The sequence below is a fragment of the Rhinatrema bivittatum genome, chromosome 1 (genome assembly GCF_901001135.1).
Source record: "Rhinatrema bivittatum chromosome 1, aRhiBiv1.1, whole genome shotgun sequence".
Classification (NCBI taxonomy): Eukaryota; Metazoa; Chordata; class Amphibia; order Gymnophiona; family Rhinatrematidae; genus Rhinatrema; species Rhinatrema bivittatum.
The window spans coordinates 754,360,697-754,381,727 of NC_042615.1; the positions used below are offsets into that span (position 1 = coordinate 754,360,697).

Consider the following 21,031-nt stretch of genomic DNA (forward strand, 5'->3'; position numbering starts at 1 on the left):
GGAAGAAAACCCACAGTGTGTGAAGATTTGCAAAGACTATACCTTTTTTTTTTGGACAGTGTATTGCCTTTAGCTTTTTTTCTGTATGGTTTGCGATATTCTTCAGTGTATCTTGTACTGAATTTATTCATCTGCATCGTTATTCTAGTAAAATTTTATTTACTTACTTTTTTGGACACCACCAGACTGTGTGGTTGTGTGTTACTTTCACTGGAAGCTGTCAGAAAACCTCCTAATAGCCCAAGACCTTACCTTCCTCCTTCCCTCCTCCCCCCTCTGTCAGGAAAGAACCCAAGAGAGGATGGGTTCACCAATGTGCTGCTAGATCCTACGAGCCACAGGAATCGGGGTTACAAAAGTATAACGTGATTTTTCCTAAAACGCAAAAACATCTGCAGTGAAAGGAAAAATGGAGCAAATGAGACTTGTGGCCTTTGCAGCAAAACCTGTGAAAAACAGCCATATCTGCAAAAGCTTTTGCTGTGGAATTTAATGGGAAAAATATTTCACTGAAATGGCGGTGAGAATCCACATTCTATGCAGAAATTCTCCCATTAAAGTCTATATGAACAGATGCAGAATTTGCAACATTATTTTTTTGGGCAGACTATCTGCAAAAATGTAAACTTTACATGATGTGCAGCTTCAGTCATCATTACACCTTACAATAATTATCTAATCATACAACAGGAAGTGCACAAACCGTTTTTGGCATTCTACAGAGCTTCTCCAAAGTCTTCTTATGATCTGGAATCTCTGCCCATACTAGGGACTTGATTCTGAAATATAAATAATACTTTTAAAATCATATTATAAAAGAAGCCATTTTGAAAAGACTAAAAAACTAATAACAGTGAACAATTAAAGCAATAATAATATTAATATTAAGTATTGTAAATAAAATATGAATGCATTTGACTTTGTAAGGAATAAATATGAGATATATAATCTGAGATGTTGCCTAATGGCTTTCAAACTCCTGTTTCAGCTGATATTTATTTATCAGAGTATATAACACTGGAAAAGGCCAGTGGCTTTAAAAAAGAACATTAGAATATAAGATGTGCCATGCTGGGTCAGATCAAGGATCCACTGAGCCCAGCATTCTGATCTGACAGAGTCAAATCTAGATCTCTAGGAAGCACCCAGCAGAGTCCAAAGGGCAGATCCAATTTCTTGGTTCCCAGTCTCAGGGATAAGCAGTGGCTTCCCCCCAATCTATCTGGATAATAATTAATATGGACTTGTCCAAACTACTTTTAAACCTGCTATGTTAGATGCCTGATCACGTTCTCTGGCAACAAATTCCACAGCTTAATGTGAGTTTAAAATTTAGTTTTAAATTTGCTACTGGTTAGTTTCATGGAAAATCATAGAAAAATAAAACGTAGAACATAAGATTCTCTGGTCCATCAAGTCCAGTATCCTGTTTCTATTAGTGGCCAATCCAGATCACAAGTACCTGGCAGGATCCCAATAGGTAGGTAGATTCCATGTTGCTGATCCCAGGGATTTCTGCAAATCCACCTTAATAATAATTCACATTTTCTCCAGGAACTTGTCCAAATCTTTTTTAAATGCAGCTACACTAACAGCTTTCACCACATCCTCCTGCAGTGAATCCCATGTGTATATATATTGGGCATATGGTAGCAGACACAAAAAGGGATTGAATTAGAACAAGTTTGAAATTTGTGAGCAGCAGGGTTAATCATCAAGGCTTCGACCATGGTTCCTCCTGAGCACTTTTTAAAATCCTATCTAGGTGGTAAGACATGCTTATTACCTTTTCAGCAAGCAGACAAATTACCATGTGATCCTCACAGCTTCCAGCCATCAAGCTTTCTATATTCCAAGTAATCAAATTGCCAATAGCAATGGCAGTCCTATCCCTACCTTCCTGGACACACAGCCTTGAAGATGCATCCTCAGTGAGAGAGCATAATATCTCCTGGAGAACAGGTCCTGGGCACAGGATATCTCCTATCACTGATAGGTGATGTTTTCTTTCCTGGTGACTTGCTCCTCCAACACAGCACAGGGAATGCCAGAATGGAAGTGGGACCAGTATACTATGACCCTAAAGTCTGCATATTTCTTATTTTTTCTAATTCAAGGATTAAACATTTCCAAGCAATTGAAACAAAGTTCTATTAGAGTTCTCTATAAGATTCAGAAAAACACAAGATTTCTAGTAACTTTTAAGAAAGCAAAGTGAAATTATGCACAAGTATGACTTTCTGCCAATGAAGATCCTTACAGGAAAGGAGACCCTACCCACCACAAAATGTAGGGCATGTGTATTTGGAGAAAAAGGTAGTGAGGTGGGTGGGAGTTGAGATAGGGTGCGTGGGAATAAATACCTAAGCTTAAAATTTCCAGTGGCAGATTCTATCTAGCTATATCAGATTAATAGAACAAAAAGAAAAATATACATATAACAGTTTAATGCAGCTAAGCAGCTGCATATCAACACAATGTAAAAACAGGAAGAATAAAAATATACATATAGAGAACCCCATGGGTCTTCAAGCCCTGAGTTAGGAAGTTAGGAGAAGCATGTACCATTTTTAACAGCTCCTCTTCTGAGTCTTGCTGGATTGGTGATCTCCTGGTTGGATAAGGTGGAGGGCCTCTTTTATGAGAATCTAGGATTACTTGAACTTTGTAACCCATGATTTCCTTGGATGCAATTTCCATGAGCTCTGGTGGTGCTCTCGAGAGCCAAGATAATACCAGGGGCTTGAGTAGGGAAATATGAAACACATTGTGAATTATAAGAGTGGGCAGAAGTTTCAGCTGGTAAGTGACAGGACCAATTTTTCATGCCACTGGAAAAGATCCTATGAAGCGAGATGCCAATCATAAGAAGGGAATGCGAAGGCATAGGTGTCTGGTACTCAGCCATACCATGTCACCCACTTTGAATTGGGGAGCTGGCCTCTTCCTGGCATTAGTGACTTTCCTAATTCTCGAGGCCACCTTGTCAATTATCTGGTTGGTGAGTTCCCATAGATGATGAAGTTCTTCAGTGGAGGTTAGAGCTGCAGGGGAGGATACTGTTAGCAAAAGTGGCAAGGGAATTCAGGGCTGTTTCCCATAAACAATTTGGAAAGGGGAAGAATCAATGGTGGCATTAACGTGATTATTATGGGAAGACTCAGTCCATGGGAGCAGGGAGGCCAGTCGTCTTGGCATACATTCACTTAAGAGCGTAGAAAGATTTTGAGCATCCTGTTAGTGAGATACGCTTGGCCATTGCCTTGGGGTAGTATGCAATGGTGTAATCTAGAATGATCCCAAACTTCTTACAGAGGGCTTGCCAATAGTGGCAGTAAATTGGACACCCCTATCTGAGAATATGTGATGCCACTTTCCATGTAGGCAGAAGATATGTTGTGTGAATTCAAGTGTAGAAGGAAGGCCAGATAAACGATAAAGTGTGCCATCTTGGAGAAATGGTCAATTACCACCCATATTAAGTTAGCACCATGAGAGAGAGAGAGAGGTCTATGATAAAATCTGTTGACAAGTGGGTCCAGAGTTACTTGGGGCCTGGCAACAGTTGTAACAACCCCAAGGGTCGGCCTTGCAAAGGTTTTTGCTGAGTGCAGGTGGGGCACGAATTAACATAGTTTTGAACATCACGTTTAACTTGTGGCCACCAATAATGGCACCTGAGCAATTCAAGGGTTCACCCCACAGCAGGATGTCCTGCGACCTGGGAGTCATGAGCCTATTTAAACACTTTCTTATGCAACCGTGAGGGTATTACAGTCTTCCCCAGAAGAATGGGCATTGTAGTGGCCAGGAGAATCTTGGCATGATCAATGATATGTCTGGAAGATTCTGGTTGATCCTCAATTTGAAAGTATTTATTTATTTATTTATTTAGAACTTTTCTATACCGACATTCATGTGGCAGGATACATATCATATCAGTTTACAGTGGAACACAATATTGCAACAAGCATTACATAGAACCAAGGTTACATGGAACTGGAAAAACAGTGGATAATACTGGGGGTAGTGTTAGCAGCTGTTAACAAGAGAGACACTTAGCAAACAGAGACGGTTAAGCAAAAACTGTAAATCAACACCAGAGAACTTTAAAATAAATATAAATAAATATATGTACAATAATAAGCCTGTGAAGGATGGTCATGGAAATGTTCGTAGTGGTATGTTAATGGTAATGATCGTCTGGTTATGGCTAAGCTTGTTAGAATAGTATGGTAATGGTAATGTCCGTCTGGTTATGGATAAGCTTGTTTGAATAGCCAGGTTTTGAGGTTTTTTTGAAAGTCAGTGGGCATGGTTCTTGCCAGAGATCTGGTGGAAGAGCATTCCAATGAGAGGGCCCAGCGGTGGAAAGGGCACGTTTCCTTAAGGCTTTCTTTATTGGGAGGGCATAGAGAGTGCCTTTGTAAGCAGATCTAATCGGTCTGGAGGATTCATGGAGACGTAGAGGTAAGTTAAGATCAAGAGGTGTTAGATTGTGCATGGCTTTGTAGATTATCATAAGGACTTTGTAGAGAATTCTAAATTTGATGGGAAGCCAATGTAGGTTGCAAAGTATGGGCGTGATGTGCTCTCTTCTGTTGGTATTGGACAGGATCCTAGCGGCGGAGTTTTGTACCATCTGCAGGGGTCTGATAGTGTTTGCTGGAAGACCTAAAAGGAGCGAATTACAGTAGTCAATTTTTGAAAAGATGATGGTTTGAAGCACTGTGCAGTAGTCATGGAAATGGAGGAGGGGTTTCAACTTTTTCAGTACTTGAAGTTTGAAGAAACAGTATTTTGTGGTTGTATTGATACATTTTTTTTAGGTTGAATTGTTTATCAAGAATAACACCAAGGTCTCTGACATGCGGGAAGATATTAATTTGAGAAGGGATTGGTATTTTGTTTAGTCCATACTTGTCGTCATGTGATATGATAAGGATCTCCGTCTTATTGGTGTTAAGGACTAGGTTAAGGCTAGAGAAGAGGTGGTTGATTGATTGATTGAAGGCAAGTGTTCCAGAAGCTAAGGGTTTTGGAAAGGGATTCCTTGATAGGGATTAGTACCTGCACGTCGTCAGCGTATATGTAGTGTGTTAGATTAAGATTTACTAGAAGCTGGCAGAGTGGAAGAAGGTAAATGTTGAAGAGAGTTGGAGAGAGGGACGGACCTTGTGGGACTCCCAAGGAGGAGCTGACGGGGTGGGAATCTTTGTTGTTAATTTTGACCTTAAAGCATCTATTACTAAGGAAAGACTTGAACCATTTGTGTGCTGTCCCTGTAATACCAATGTCCGTGAGGCGATCTAATAGTATTGCGTGGTTCACTGTGTCGAATGCCGCAGATAGGTCAAGAAGAGCAAGGAGGTATGGTTGTTTTTTTTCTAGGCTGAGGATTATAGAGTCTGAGAGTGAGATTAATAGTGATTCTGTATTTAGTGATTTTCGGAATCCGAACTGTGCTGGGGCTAGAATTTTGTGCAAGTCCAGATATTCAGAGAGTTGCTTGTTGACGATTTTTTCTAGAAGTTTCGCAATAAATGGTAAGTTAGCTATCGGACGGAAGTTGGCGGGATCCGCTGGAGACGTTTGGTTTTTTTAGCAGTGGTTTGAGAATCGCAATCTTAAGGGCGTCTGGTACTCGCCCTTGAGCAAAAGAGCAATTAATGATTTCTGAAATAGGCTTCGCAACAATTTTTGGAATGGAGATGAGGAAATTTGATGGTATTGGGTCCGAAGATTGAGAGGATGGCTTGAGCTTCTTGGGCAAGATTTCAATCTCCAGTGAAAAAGTGGGCTCGAATGATTCAAGTCTGGAGTTTTGTTGAATAGTGGTGTTATAAGGGAGATGTGATTGGTTATTGTTGGAAATAAGCGGTACTACCAGGTTGGAGATTTTTTTATCGAAGTAAGTAGCTAGTTCTATAGCTTTGGTTTCAGCTTGGTGGGGCCATTTTTGTAAGAGATGAGACGTACGAGAAGAGGGCTTTGGAGTCAAAGATGAAGTGGTGGATCTTTTGGGCGAAGAAATCTCTCTTAGTTCAGAGGATCATATGCGTGTAACGGTGCATGGTATGTTTGTAGGCGGCCTGCGTCTCTGAGGATAGGTTTTTTCGCTATCTGTGTTCTTTGCTTCTTAGATCTTGTTTTACGGATTGCAATTGCGGTGCGAACTAGGGTTTTCTGTTGTCAGGGTTCGGGTGTTTTACTTTGGTAATTGTAGGACAGGTAAGATTGGCTACTTTATTGGTTATCTTGAACCATGAGGTGGTGGCTACCTCAGCATCTGAGAGATCAAGGTTGTCGAATTCTTTGGATAGGTGGGAGCTGAGGTTGTCTAAGGAGCACGGTTTCCTGAATTGGATAGTGGACTTGTGATATGGTTGGGGTGTGGTTTTGGGAATGTCTAGGGTCGTAGTAATCAGTTGATGGTCTGACCAAGGGACAGACGTGCAGAGTGGTTTGGAAGCAAGGGTAATTCCTTCGTTTAGGAATATTAGATCCAGTGTGTGTCCAGCTTTATGAGTGGGACTGTCTATTATTTGTTTGAAACCCAAGTATTTGAGTGATGAGAGTAAAGTTTCGCAGTTGGGGGATTGAGGAGAAGCGTCAACATGTAGGTTGAAGTCTCCCAATATTATAGCTGGAGAATTGTAGTTAATATGTTTGGCAATGCGTTCAATGAGATGTGAGGGGTCTGATTCTAGGAGCCCTGGGGGGCATAAATAAGACATATTTGGAGCTGGGAGGATTTGAAGAGAGCGAATTCCAGATTTGCTGCAGATTCTGAGTATTGGAGAGAAAATCTTAGGTCTTTTTTTGCCATTAGGAGAAGGCCACCGCCTCTTTTTTTGGGTCGTACATCTGAGTTGGAAGTTGGTTGGTTAGTACTGTGTCCGTGGGTTTCAACCATGTTTCTGTAATTGCGCATATGTCGGGTTTGGCATCCAAAAGAGAATCGTTGATGATGTGGGTTTTTTTGTGAGAGATTGGGCATTGAAGAGGGTAAGTGAGAATAAAGAGAGGCCCAGTAGTTGAGTGAGAGGGGAGATTGTGATGGGGATCAGCCTCTTGAGTTGAGTGTTAGGGACGGTCATGGGTTTGGAGTTGTGTCTGAAGAGTTGTGTCAGCCTCCACCTGGTGAAAGAACTTCCACACTTAAACCTTTCAGATCCCAACTCAGCCCTATCATCCTGGAGCAATATCACAGAGGAAATAGCAAATAAATTATGTCTACTTTCAACAAAAACACTCAACCCAAATTCCCCAAAGAGACAACCTTGGTTCACCAATGACTTACGGAAACTCAAACAAATCCTCAGAAGAAAGGAAAACATGGCGCAAAACCCCTTGTCCCAGCACACTCTCCACCTACAAATCTGCCCTCCACCACTACAGGAACTCTACCCTAAAGGCAAAAAGAGATTTCCACGCTCACAAGATTCACTACCTTACCTTCGACGCAAGAGCCCTCTTCTCCTATGTCTCCGAACTAACACAACCTAACACACCAACTATCCCCAATGAACAAGCACAATCCAAAGCCAATGAACTAGCCCTATTCTTCCAAAGTTAAATCACCAATCTCTTAACCCTCTTGCCACCTAACCACACCCCTCAGACTAGCTCCTACCACCTGCTCAACAAAAGAATCACACTGGATTCGTTCGAACCTACCACCGCCTTAGAGATCCAGTCCCTGTTAAAGAAAATGAAACCTTCCTCCCACCCCTTCGACCAAATACCATCAAAACTGCTTCTGCTAATACCCGAAACCATCTCCAAACCACTAGCGGACATTATAAATTGTTCCTTAACACAGGGAATCTTCCCTGGTGCCCTAAAAACTGCCTCTCTTAAACCGCTACTAAAGAAGCCGGACTTGGACCCCAAGAACCCAAACAACTTCCGCCCAATCTCCAATCTGCCTTTTGTAGCAAATATTTTGGAAAAACTGGTCAATTCGCAACTCTCTAACTACCTTGAAGATCACCAAATACTACACCCCACACAATACAGGTTTCGCAAGGCTTTAAGCACTGTAACCCTACTCCTATCGCTAACAGACCACCTCACCATGGGCTTGGACAAAGGACAATCTTTCCTACTAATTCTACTGGACCTTTCGGCAGCGTTCGACACTGTCAACCATGCCACCCTCCTCAACCGCCTCTCGGACATAGGAATAACAGGCTCTGCTCACAAATGGTTCAAAACATTCCTTTGTAACAGAGGTTAAAATCAATAATAAAGAATCCCGCCGCTACAATTCCTCACAAGGAGTTCCGCAAGGCTCCTCACTATCCCCAACACTATTCAAAATATACCTTCTTCCTCTATGCCAACTGTTAACTCGACGTTCAAATTCTGATACCCATCAAAGAATCTATCACAAAAACTCTCAAACACTGGGAAAACTGCCTCCGAGAGATCAACAGACTCCTCGCAAACCTAAACCTGATTCTAAACTCGGCCAAAACGGAACTCCTCCTCATCACCCCCGACAACAGCAACTCCCCACAAATTGCTCCAATTAACACCATTGTTACACAAGATAGAGACCTAGGGGTAGTAATAGACAAACACCTGAATCTAAAAATATTTATTAACAATACAACCAAGAACTGCTTCTACAAGCTGCAGGTAATCAAAAGAATGAAACCACTACTACACTTTCATGACTTCAGAACAGTCTTACAATCCGTAGTATTCTCCAAGATAGATTATTGCAACTCTGTCTTGCTAGGACTCCCGTCCTCATCCATCAAGTCACTTCAGATACTCCAGAATGCGGCAGCCAGAATCCTAACAAATTCCAGAAGAAGAGACCACATCTCTCCCATTCTAACAAATCTACACTGGCTGCCAATACACTACAGAATCCTACACAAGTCCCTCACCATCATCCATAAATCAATCCACTCCCAAGCCCCTCTCAACCTCCAAATCCCCCTCAGACTACACACATCATCCAGACCCATCAGAGAAGCCTACAAAGGTTCGCTGACTGTTCCCCCAACTAAATCTACACACCATATTGCACTCAGAGACCGGGCCTTTTCTACTGCGGGCCCCATTCTTTGGAATACCTTACCTCCGGATCTTAGACTTGAACCCTGCCTATTAACATTCAGAAAAAGGCTTAAGACTTGGCTATTTAAACAAGAATTTCCCAAGTCTAATTAGCCAGGGAGTGATCCTACGGCAGGGAGAGATCCTATGGCAATATCCATTAAGAGACCTTACTGCACAATGTAAATAATATCCATAAAGAGACATTACTGACAATGTAAATAATATACCTCTGTAAAGATTATACAATTCTTGTCTATTCCTGTCTCCTTCCTTCCCCAGTTCAACAACCCTGTTATATAGTAACTTTTTTACTTCCTCTGCACTGGTTAAAAGAACAAAGTTATTGCACCCCCTGTTATCTGTAAACCGGCATGATATGATTGTATCTTGAATGCCGGTATAGAAAAGCTTTAAATAAATAAATAAATAAGTGGTTGAAGATGATTGGGATTGGGAAGGTCCGCATCTTGGCTGGTGGAGGTCGGTAATTCCGCTGAGTGAGTCCACTGAGTGTCCGTCTGATGAGTGTCTGTCCATTGACTGAGTCTATTAGGTGAGTCTTCTGAGTGATTGTTGTATGAGTGAGTCTATTGCGTTGAATGGGTGAGTCTGCTAAGTGGTCTTTGAATGAGTCTGATGCGTGAGTCCGTTGAGTGATTTCACAGAGTAATTTCACTGAGTCCAGTGAGTCCACTGAGTGAGTCCAGTGAGTCCAATGAGAGAGTCCGCTGATATTCTGCCCGCTGAGTGAGCCACTGGATGAGTCCTTTGAGTGACTGTCCGCTGAATGAGTCTGCTGCGTGAGACCGCTGATAGTCCGTCTGATGAGTGAGACCGCTAGATGAGTCCTCGGGGTATCTGTCTGTAGGGTAGCTGAGAGGGGAGAATGGAGGAGTGATATGGATTAACTTGGTCTGAGTATATTAGAAGGTGTTGATAGATCGGCAGGATGGGAACTTTGCGAGGAATTGTTAAAGGTGCACACAAAGGGGCGCACAAAGGGGCAGGCTCCTTTGTCGCGCGCCTTTGGTGTGCAACGCCTGGCGCACAACGCCGGGAGGACGGCAGGGATTTAAATCCCCGGAGGTCGCTGGCAACTGAGGTCACCGGAGCGCCCAGCTCCAAATTGGCTGGTGAATTGGGGATGAGGAAGAGGGGCGTGTGTAGCCCAAAGAATCGGCTGGCTGAGAAGAGGAGCAAGATCCGCCTTGTGGTCGGTGGGGAAGCCCGTTGGAGGTAAGAGCGGTTATAAGAGGCCTTACCCCGATGGGCTTTCAGTGCCGACTGCGCAGGCCCCGACTCCGCTACTCTCTTCGTCCGTCTGTGGGCCCAATCGCCTCAAGGAAATGACGCCGGGAGGATGGCAGGGATTTAAGGTTTATTATCATTTATATACCGTTGTCTCAGCAAGCCTTCACAGCGGTTTACAATACAAATAAATAAACAGTAAAGAAATTACAATTCAATCATAAAAGATAAAAACAGCTAAATTTAAAAGAAAGAAATTACAAACTCATAGCTGTTAAAATATAAAATGTAAATAAAAACTATAAGACCAATAAGAACTATATAGTAAAAACAATAAAACTATATACATTGTAGCCTTGCTTGCGAATTAATAAAAAGCGGCCTGCACTTAATTTTCAATGTATGCTGCATTGAATAACCACGAGGTCGCCGGCTCGTGAGGTCACCGGAGCGCCCAGCTCTGGATTAGCTGGTGAGCTGGGGATGAGGAAGAGGGGCGTGTGTAGCCCGAAGAATCGGTTGGCTGAGAAGAGGAGCAAGTCTATGTTGGCTCATTGGTTCTTGCAGTTCAAAGAAGATCAACCAACGGGCCAGTCTGGGGTTAAGCTGCTTGGCTTGGTGCAGGTATTCTAGATTCAGGTGTATGATGACTTGCTGCTGAGCCGCTTTGAGGAAGTGGCACCATTTTTCTAGAGCCAGAAGTTCTCCAATACCATAATTCCATTCTGCAAGTAAAAACTTCATAGAGAAGAAAGAGCATGGGTAGAGGGACCCTTATTGTCATGCTGGCTGAGAACAGCTCCTACCACAAAGGTAGAGGCATCTACCTTTAAAATGAAGGGTCATGATTGGTCCAGATGGTGCAGACAAGGTCTCCGGGAGAAGGCGATCTTTAGCTCCTGGAAGGCCTTGAGAGTCTCTGGTGTCCAATTCCGGGTAAGAGGAGCTGCCAAGGTGGCTTAACTCAGGATAAACTGCTGGTAATAACTGGCAAACTCAAGGAATCTTGGAGGGCTCAGAGTCCTACAGAGTGAGGCCATTTCAGGACAGTTTTGACTTTATCCAGGTCCATATGAAGTCCCTCCCAGGAGATGATATACCCAAAAAAAGGGAAACTTCTCCTGTATGAACAGGAACTTTTGAGGTTTGGCATACAGATTATTTTCTCGGAGATGATGTAGGACCATCCTGACCTGTCTGTGATGAGCAGGTATCATTTGGGAAAAGATCAGGATTTCATTCAGATATAGCATGTGTACAGTAGATCAAGGTAGATGTCATTTACCATGTTTTGGAAGACTGCAGGAGTGTTACAGAGACCAAAGAGCATTACCAAATTTTCATAGTGTTCGCCACATGTGTTGAAGGCGATTTTCCCTTTATATTCAGCACTTTCAATACATATCCAGCATAGCTCTCTGCTTCAACGGCAGGGGAGAAGAAAAACTGATACTTCACGCATAGCTCTCTGCTTCAACGGCAGGGGAGAAGAAAAACTGATACTTCACGCATATCCAGCATAGCTCTCTGCTTCAACGGCAGGGGAGAAGAAAAAAGGATTCGCACTCACAAAGCGGGGAGTAGCTGGCTTGTTACGGCGGGTTACTACCCCAAACCAAATAAGCCTGATACTTCACTTTCAATGCATATCCTGCTTCAACCGCAGGGGAGAAGAAAAACTGATACTTCACGCATATCCAGCAAAGCTCCCTACTTCAACGGCAGGGGAGAAGAAAAACTGATACTACACGCATATCCAGCATAGCTCCCTGCTTCAACGGCAGGGGAGAAGAAAAACTGATACTACACGCATATCCAGCATAGCTCCCTGCTTCAACGGCAGGGGAGAAGAAAAACAACCAATAAGGGCTGAATAACACAGTCTGGGTAAAACAAATAAACATGGGTGTAGCTTGCTTATTGCGGCGGTTACTACCCCTACTACCCCTAACTAATCAAGCTTGATATTTCACTTGGTTGCAGCTCCATCACTGCTCTCTACATTAATGGTGGGGGTGGAAGGGAAATAGAACCAAAGAGCTAAGAGAAACAGATAAGTATGAGAAAAAAATGTGAAGCTTGCTGGGCAGACTGGATGGGCCGTTTGGTCTTCTTCTGCCGTCATTTCTATGTTTCTATGTTTCTATGTGATGGGGCAGCAATTTCTCTGCACTCTTCTTAAAGAAAACATGCTGGAAGTCTGCATATTGGGGTGGAAGTCCAGGTAACACTGAAGCCACCACCAGGGAGGTATGAAGTTCCAGATGAGATAAACAAAAGAGGCAGGTCCCCACTAGACTAATTTTAAGGTAGTCCAGTCAAATTGGGGTTGTAAGAAATATTCAAAATTATTATTATAATACTTACTTCTACTAACAAACACAGAAGACTGATGGATAATAGACTACACACCTCATAAAAAGCGGCACCAGCCACATCCAAAATGCATCATATAGAATCAATCACAATCGCGGTGGATGTGGCTGGTGCCGCTTTTTATGAGGTGTGTAGTCTATTATCCATCAGTCTTCTGTGTTTGTTAGTAGAAGTATTATAATAATAATTTTGAATATTACTTACAGAGTGAGTGGATATGTTAATATATTTATTTATGTCTTTATAGTGGACATCGGGAAGTATATTGGGGGGAGATGATGGACTTGTGTTGAGTGTCCTCAAACTAAGTAAGTGGCTTTAGTGTTAAGGCCTTATGAATTGGGTATTTATTGGTGGGTGTGCTAATTGTATATATGTATACATTTTAGGAGCTCGCTTGTGATTTGGGGGTAAACACTCGTGGAATTTCAGAGTGGGTTACAGATTTCCCGAGGAAGCCCTGTTTGGGTGAAACAAATCACCTTGTTGAGGTGAACATCGGTCAATGAAGAAGAGGGGTGAACGATGTTCAATGAAGAAGAAGGAATAAATCTAGCAAGAAGAGAAGAGTATAACATCGGAGGTTTAGTGGATACTGCGAGCATTGATATGCAAATTTAGATTTTATGGGGACATTTCTTATGTGGAATGAATGAGGTATGGTTGTTTGGATGTGTGCGTGATTATGGGGGTGATGGGTTTTTAGTATTGACATGTCCTTGAATTTCATGTTTATAATATGTGCAACAGCTTCAGGATATTGATGTGTCCACTCTTTTTGAAGGTGGCATGTGTTGTATGTTCGTGAATATGCATTTTGCAATCAATGTTTTGTATAAATTTTGTTTATAAAGGGATGAAATGCAATAAATAAACAAATAAATATACTCTGTGAAATATTTATATTGTGTGTATAAAAATTGAAACACGATTTGTATATTGACTCATTTACAAATTAATATAGTGTTACATGATTTAGTAGATGTGATTCCCATTACTGATGTATTATACAATCCATAAGCAGCCACTCTGGAATGAAAACAATTACCTTTTTTCCCAAAATGTGATGAACAAGATAACCATGAAACCAAGTAGAATACAGCCCCCAACAGGCAGAGCAATCGTCATCTCTGAATTACCTGTGTAAAAAGAATGATACATCTTTATATTTTTCTGCTCTATTTTCTGTAAGGAAAACTTCCCTGCCCTGAAGAGACATGTTTATATGCATGAAAAAACCAAGGGGGGTGGGCAAGAGGTGCTGCCTGTCTTGCTGATCCCTGCTAGCTCGCCTGTTGCCAGCTGTATGAGCTTGGAGTCTTAGGAAAGTTAATCCTATCTTTAAAGGATATGAATTTGTTAATTTCTCATTTCATTTCAATTCATTTTTATCTTAAAATTTTCCACTGACAAAAAAAAATAAATCCCTCCTGAGCCTTCCCAGCAATCCACTTATAACTCTCTTATCATAATTTTGTTTGTCTTCCTGGTGCAGAAGTAATGCTCAGTCATTCCTACCCTATTGAAGGTATGCAACAAACCAAAGCTAGCGCCATTGTTACTTTCTTCAATACAAAATAGTTCTGTTCTGGACCTTGGCCTGCCTAGCACACAGTAATCGGGGGAGGGTCATCACTGCACCCCATATCCTAAATTCTGTTTATTCCAGTTATTACCAGCAGTTTATCCTGAGTTAAGCCACCTTGGCAGCTCCTCTTACCCGGAATTGGACACCAGAGACTCTCAAGGCCTTCCAGGAGCTAAAGATCGCCTTCTCCCGGAGACCTTGTCTGCACCATCTGGACCAATCATGACCCTTCATTTTAAAGGTTTGCTATCTAACTAGATAAATGAGCCCTGACCGACGTGCCGCATATGCGCAGTAGAGAGCAGCTCTACCGCGCATGTGCGGCACAGAGAGCTCAGGCTGACACGTTCTGTTTCTCCCTTCTGTGACCTGAAATGACACCACCGGTGCGCGCATCCCTACCGTTCGACCCACACTACAGTAAACAGAAAGGCCGGAAAAAAAAAAACGCTGCGAGGACCGGGAACCGGGCAAGGAAGTAAGTGCCTGCACTGCTTTAGTCCCCCCCCCCCCCCCCGCACGCGTGCCCCAGGGTGGTAGAATCACTCCTGCGTGCGCCACACATTCAAGCTGCCGCGTTCTGTATAAAAGAATACAAGAGAGTTGAGGAGGGCTGAAGAAGATGGAAGTAGTTGTGGATTAAGTCGGGAAAGAAAGGGAAGATGAGAATAGATGGAAGGATAAGCAAAGAAGATATGAGTAAGTAAGTGGAAAGGGTAAGAAGTTGTGCTGAAGAGAAAAGAAGGAAGAGAAGGAGGGCTGAGGGAGAGGGAAGGGGTTGTGGATGAGGTGAGAGGAGAAGGAAAGGGAAGATGAGAGGGGATGGAAGGAAAAGGGATGAGTAAGTGGGAAGGGAAGAAGTTGTGCAGAAGAGAAAAGAAGGAAGAGAAGGAGGGCTGAGGGAGAGGGAAGGGATTGTGGATGAAGTGAGAAGGGAAGGAAAGGGAAGATGAGATGGGATGGAAGGAAAAGGGAAGAGGATATGAGTAAGTGGGAAGGGTAAGCAGTTCTGGAGAAGAGAAAAAGAGGGAGAGGAGGAGGGCTGAAGGGAAGATGAGAGGAGATGAAAGGAAAAGGGAAGAGGATATGAATGAGTAAGTGGGAAGGGTAAGAAGTTGTACAGAAGAGAGCGGCTCTGAACGATGGAATCTCGCCTGTTTGAACGGGCCTAACGACATGTTTTATATAATGAGGATTATGTAGTAAATATTGTGCAGACTGAATAGGCCCAATGGTATGTAGAGAAATATTAACCCTAAGCAAGAGGTATTGCTGGCACTACAAGCATAAAGAAATCCTTTGTATTGCTTGTACATCCTGAGAATGGCAGTGAAGCATGCTCACAAAGGAATGTTAAAGGAAGGATCCACTCTACTCAACACTATGGCCAAATTGGCAAATGACCTCACCCAATTGATTACTTCCCTTTGAACTGGCTTATGGGCCATTTAATCCTGTGTTGTAATGACACAGATACTGCCTCCCACAGTATGGAGTAATCTTTTGGGAACAAATGCTCTTCAGTAGTGTTCCCCAGCTAAATGAGGGTCTCCAACTATTGCTGAAGCTGTGTATTAGTTAGTTAAAACATAAAGAGTTAATTTAGTCCCATATGAGAGAGAAAATACAATTAAGTTCTTAGTGAAACTTCTCTCCCAGACCCCCCCTTTGCCCTAGTATGCTAAAACATTAGTAGAATGAGACAAAGAACAACTTATATGTAAAAGGTCAGCATGTAGTTTGCTTTGAAAGAAAGATAACGCAGGCACCCAGTATTGCTTAAAGAAACTAAAGGCTTTTGGGCTATTAGGTAGCCCCACACCTGCTCTCCCTTCACAGTTTTGCCTACAGACCCCCCCCCCACCCCTCATTTCCTCCACGTATTCTTCCCCCTCCCTTCTCTTAACTTGCAGTCTGCAAGCTTCAAGGTCACATGGAGAGAAGACAATTAAAAGTATAAGAAAACCACTTAGAGTGAGCCAAGATATAGAGAATTAAAGATTTTGCCATAGCACCAAGTAGCTCTACTAGTGCTGAGAGCTGAAACACCTGCCCAGAACTTTTATACTTTTCAGTAGTGTTTTGCTTATTATTTGAGACAATAGTTATATGATTTGCTTTTATTTTATATTGACACTGGTGATACATATGCTGATCCTACAGAGTGTATTAGGTTCAGAGAAAAGGCAAGAACAAGTAGTTTCACATGTGAGAGAAAATGTCTGTACAAAATGGTGAATACAGGTAGTGTACAAACCAAAAGAAATCCACCATTTTCAGAGTGGTTGTGAAACACACACAGTGGGGTAGATTTTTAAAAATTGCGCGATCACGTACTTTTGTTCGCGCACCAGGCGCGAACAAAAGTATGCTGGATTTTATAAGATACGTGCGTAGCCGCGCATATCTTATATAAAATCCGGGGTCGGCGCGCACAAAGGGGTGCACATTTGTCCAACCTGCGCGCGTAACTTTGCCGACAAAGATAGGGGGGGGGTTTTTAGATAGGGCCGGGGGGATGGGTTAGGTAGGCGGCACGCGCAGGTTGCACAGATGTGCACCCCCTTGCGCGCGCCGACCCCGGATTTTATAAGATACGCGCGGCTACGCGCGTATTTTATAAAATCCAGCGTACTTTTGTTCACGTCTGCTGCGCGAACAAAAGTACACGCTCGTGTATCGTTTGAAGATCTACCTCTATGTATTCAAAATTTACCACGATGTGGACGATGTGTTAATACACATCTATGAGAGAAGCAAGTATTGAAACATGCTCCAGAGTGGATGGCAAATGTAGAAGCAAGAGTTGAATGGGCAAAAAAATTAATATTGAAACCGAATGGGTCAGAATATGTTTGTTCTACATGTACGCACACTGTACCTTTTGGCTGCAGTTTGGTTTTGAAATACTCTGAGGCGCTCCAGTCACTCCATGTGCCATTAAAATAATTCTCAATAGGTTTAGATCGAACTTTCACCTCGTACTTTACGTCTGTTTTCAGCTCTCGTTCCAGTAATTTTATTTGAAGGAAGTCAACATTTTTATACTAAAAAAAAAAAGTGAAATATATAACATTTCCAGAAATGAAAATGATTGTTTTTAATGTTTAATGAAATGTACAACTTAAGCTCATAGTATGTCATAAAGTTGTGTGGAATTTCTGTCTATATATTTTCCAAAATCCCAAATGATGTTTTTATCGGTGACCTACCAATGTGCACAGCGGTAACAATTATCTACACAAGAAATAGTCTAAACATCAAAACAATAATGCTATGAATGGTATCAGTAAGTCTACCTCCTTGAATTCTCATGTCATGACCTCTTGTTGAAGAGCTTCCTTTCCACTGAAAAAAGTTTGTGTCTTGTACATTATCTATACCTTGTAGGCATTCAGATGTCTGTCATATCCCTCCCTCCATCTCAGTTCTCTTCTTTCCTCTAGGACCTAAACATGAACCACCCTAGAGGAAAGATGGGGGATATGATAGAGATCAGGGATAGAGATTTTTTTTTATTTAGAAAACTTTAGCACCAGTCAACATTTTTTGGACCCAGGGAAAGAAATTCTTGAAAACTGAACCCAGTGAGGCAGGAGGTGACTGGGGATCTCCCTGCCACATTTTTACTTCTTGTGACCCATGGATAGGGTAAGATGAGTCCAGGGGAGGTGGGGGGGTTGGGGAAGACCCATGGGGAGAGGGAGTAATTTTTTTATTTTGGCAGTGCTGGGAGGGTTGGGGTTCGGCGGCAGTGGTGGGAGACCAGGCCAGAACTGCATTCCAAAATGAAAAGAAAAAAGCTCAATACGTTTTGTTGAGCAGAGAGAGTCCTAAAGGGGAGAGAGTACCTGCCTGGCTCCTGCTTGCCTGCTACAGTACCTGCCTGGCTCCTGCTTGCCTGCTACAGTACTTGCTTGGTTCCTGCTTGCCATCTACAGTACCTGCTTGGTTCCTGCTTGCCTGCTACAGTTCCTGCCTGGTTCCAGTACCCGAGTCCTGCTACAGTTCCTGCCTGGTTCCAGTTCCCGAGTCTTGCTACAGTCCCTGCCTGGTTCCAGTACCCAAGACCTGCTGCAGTTCCTGCCTGGTTCCAGTACCCGAGTCTTGCTACAGTTCCTGCCTGGTTCCAGTACTCGAGTCCTGCTACAGTTCCTGCCTGGTTCCAGTATCCGAGTCTTGCTACAGTTCCTGTTTACTGTTCTACTCTGGTTCCAGTTCTCAGTCCTGCTCATCAGCCTGCCCGCTCCAATCTCAAGATCATCAACCCGCCTAAGTCCCAGCGGCCGGGCTCCTACAGGCTCCTCCCGGGGAGGCTTCGGCTTCCAAGGGTGAAGCCTCACCTAAGTCCCAGCGGCTGGGCTCCTACGGGCTCCTCCCGGGGGAGTACCAGCTTCCAGGGTGAAGAGCACCTCTATGTCCTGCCTGAACATTTGCCTCCGGGCCTGCGCTGTACCAGAGACATTTAATACCTTTCCCAGTCTCTGCAGTCTCTGCAGTTCGGCCCAAGGGTCCACTAAATTGAGACTCCTTAACAGATTGCAAGGCCATGGACTCGGCGGATGCGCCTGCTCCCTCTGAACTGCCTGGGATGGCCCAGCAGATGCTACAGCACCAGAGCTGCATCGATACCCTGGCAGCTATGGTGGAACAGCTGTCCTCTCGCCTGGGGTCCTTGTCTCCTGCTGACGTGGTCCCCGAGGGACACAGCTCTTCTGTGACTCAGCTACCGGCACCCTCTCGCTACACTGGAGATTTAAGGACCTGCCGCGGTTTTCTGAACCAATGTTTCATACGGTTCTCCCTGTTGCCTCAGCAGTTCCCCTCGGATGAGGTGAAAGTAGCTTATATCCTGTCCCTGCTCGACGGTACTTTCAGCGATGGATTTGCCTTGTTCTGACTCTTGCCTGTGTTCCTGGACGGTGATGGGACCGAAAATTTTTTTTTCTGGACTGTTCTTGCCTGTTTACGACCTGCTGGAGGCGCCAGCTGTCTGGATTTCCTTTTTGAAACGACCTACAGGAGGTGCCTGTATCCAGACCCTTTTTGCTATCCTGTTACCAGGTTGGGGTTTTACGACCTGCAGGAGGCACCTGCACCCCTACTGGTTTGTTGGTTTTTCTTTGCCTCCCGGGCTTCTTGATGTTTCTTGTTGTTTCTCGCTTGTTGGTCCTGTTCTTGTTTTGTTTCTTGCCTGTCTTTGTTTCCTGTTTGTGTGCTCCTTGTTCCCATGTTCGGTTCCCTCGTTTCCCAGCTCTCGTTCTGTCGCTTTTTTGCCCTTCGCTCTTTTGCTTTCCGCTCTCTCGCTCTTTTGCTCCTAGCTCTCTGCTCCTTTGCTCTCTTTTCACTTGCTCCCTGCTCCCCTGCTCTCTGTTCCCTTGCTCGGTGTTCCCTTGCTCGCTGCTTCTTTGCTCTCTGCTCTCTTGCTCACTGCTCCCTTACTCTCTGTTCCCTTGCTCGCTGCTCCCTCGCTCTCCGTTCCCTTGCTCCCTCTTTTGTGTTTTTGTGTTGTCGGTCGCGCGGTCGCCGTTCGCTCGGTCGCTGCTCGCGCGGTCGCCGTTCGCTCGGTCGCTGCTCGCGCGGTCGCCGTTCGCTCGGTCGCCGTTCGCTCGGTCGCTGCTCGCGAAGTCACCATTCGCTCGGTCTCTGCTTGCTTGGTCCCGTGTTCCCTTGGTCTCGTCTGCTCTCGGTCTCGTGCTCTTGGTCTCTCGTCGTGTCTTCATGTTTTTTTGTGGTTTCCTGGTGGTTTTCTCTGTTCATGCTGTCCCCAGTTTTACCAGCTTCCACTTTTTGGACCCTCAAATACCTCCATTCGCTATGGACTGTTACCCCTCTCCTCGGAATTGTTGACTGGACATTGAGGAGGGGGGCTTTGAGGAGGGGGTACTGTTATGACCCGCTGCCCGTGGGCCCCTCCGCAAGCAGAACTACTCACCCATGGACGCCCTGCCTCTAGGCGCACGCGCACGCCACTTGGGCGCTTTTCTAGGCCATTTCCCGCCAGTGGTGATTCTGCCCAGTTCCTGACATCAAATGCCGTGGTCTTGATAAGCCGGCCGCGGACACTCAGTCGGGACCTTGCAATGGGCTTACCTACCAGTTCCCTGTTGCTCTGTGCCCCGGAGTGAGCTGCCTTGGAACTCACTCCGTTCCTGCTTGCCTGCTACAGTACTTGCTTAGTTCCTGCTTGCCAGCTACAGTACCTGCTTGGTTCCTGCTTGCCTGCTACAGTACTTGCTTAGTTCCTGCTTGCCAGCTACAGTACTTGCTTGGTTCCTGCTTGCCTGCTACAGTACTTGCTTGGTTCCTGCTTGCCAGCTACAGTACCTGCTTGGTTCCTGCTTGCCTGCTACAGTTCCTGCCTGGTTCCAGTACCCGAGTCCTGCTACAGTTCCTGCCTGGTTCCAGTACCCGAGTCTTGCTACAGTCCCTGCCTGGTTCCAGTACCCGAGTCCTGCTACGGTTCCTGCCTGGTTCCAGTACCCGAGTCCTGCTACAGTTCCTGCCTGGTTCCAGTACCCGAGTCTTGCTACAGTCCCTGCCTGGTTCCAGTACCCGAGTCCTGCTACGGTTCCTGCCTGGTTCCAGTTCCCGACTCTTGCTACAGTTCCTGCCTGGTTCCAGTACCTGAGTCTTGCTGCAGTTCCTGCCTGGTTCCAGTATCCGAGTCTTGCTACAGTTCCTGTCTACTGTTCTAGTCTGGTTCCAGTTCTCAGTCCTGCTCATCAGCCTGCTCCCGCC

The 21,031-nt window shown here is 44.3% G+C and overlaps 1 protein-coding gene across 1 annotated transcript in view; it reads right to left on the reverse strand.

Moving 5' to 3' along the window:
• IL7R (interleukin 7 receptor) overlaps positions 1-21,031 on the reverse strand; it is a 107,010-nt gene that overhangs the window by 10,427 nt on the left and 75,552 nt on the right. The window contains exons 5-7 of the mRNA XM_029578871.1: positions 17,172-17,337; positions 13,751-13,841; positions 704-779 (exon numbers count right to left, since the gene is read on the reverse strand). Coding sequence (XP_029434731.1) covers positions 704-779; positions 13,751-13,841; positions 17,172-17,337 — 333 coding nt within the window. The remainder of the gene's footprint in view (positions 1-703; positions 780-13,750; positions 13,842-17,171; positions 17,338-21,031) is intronic.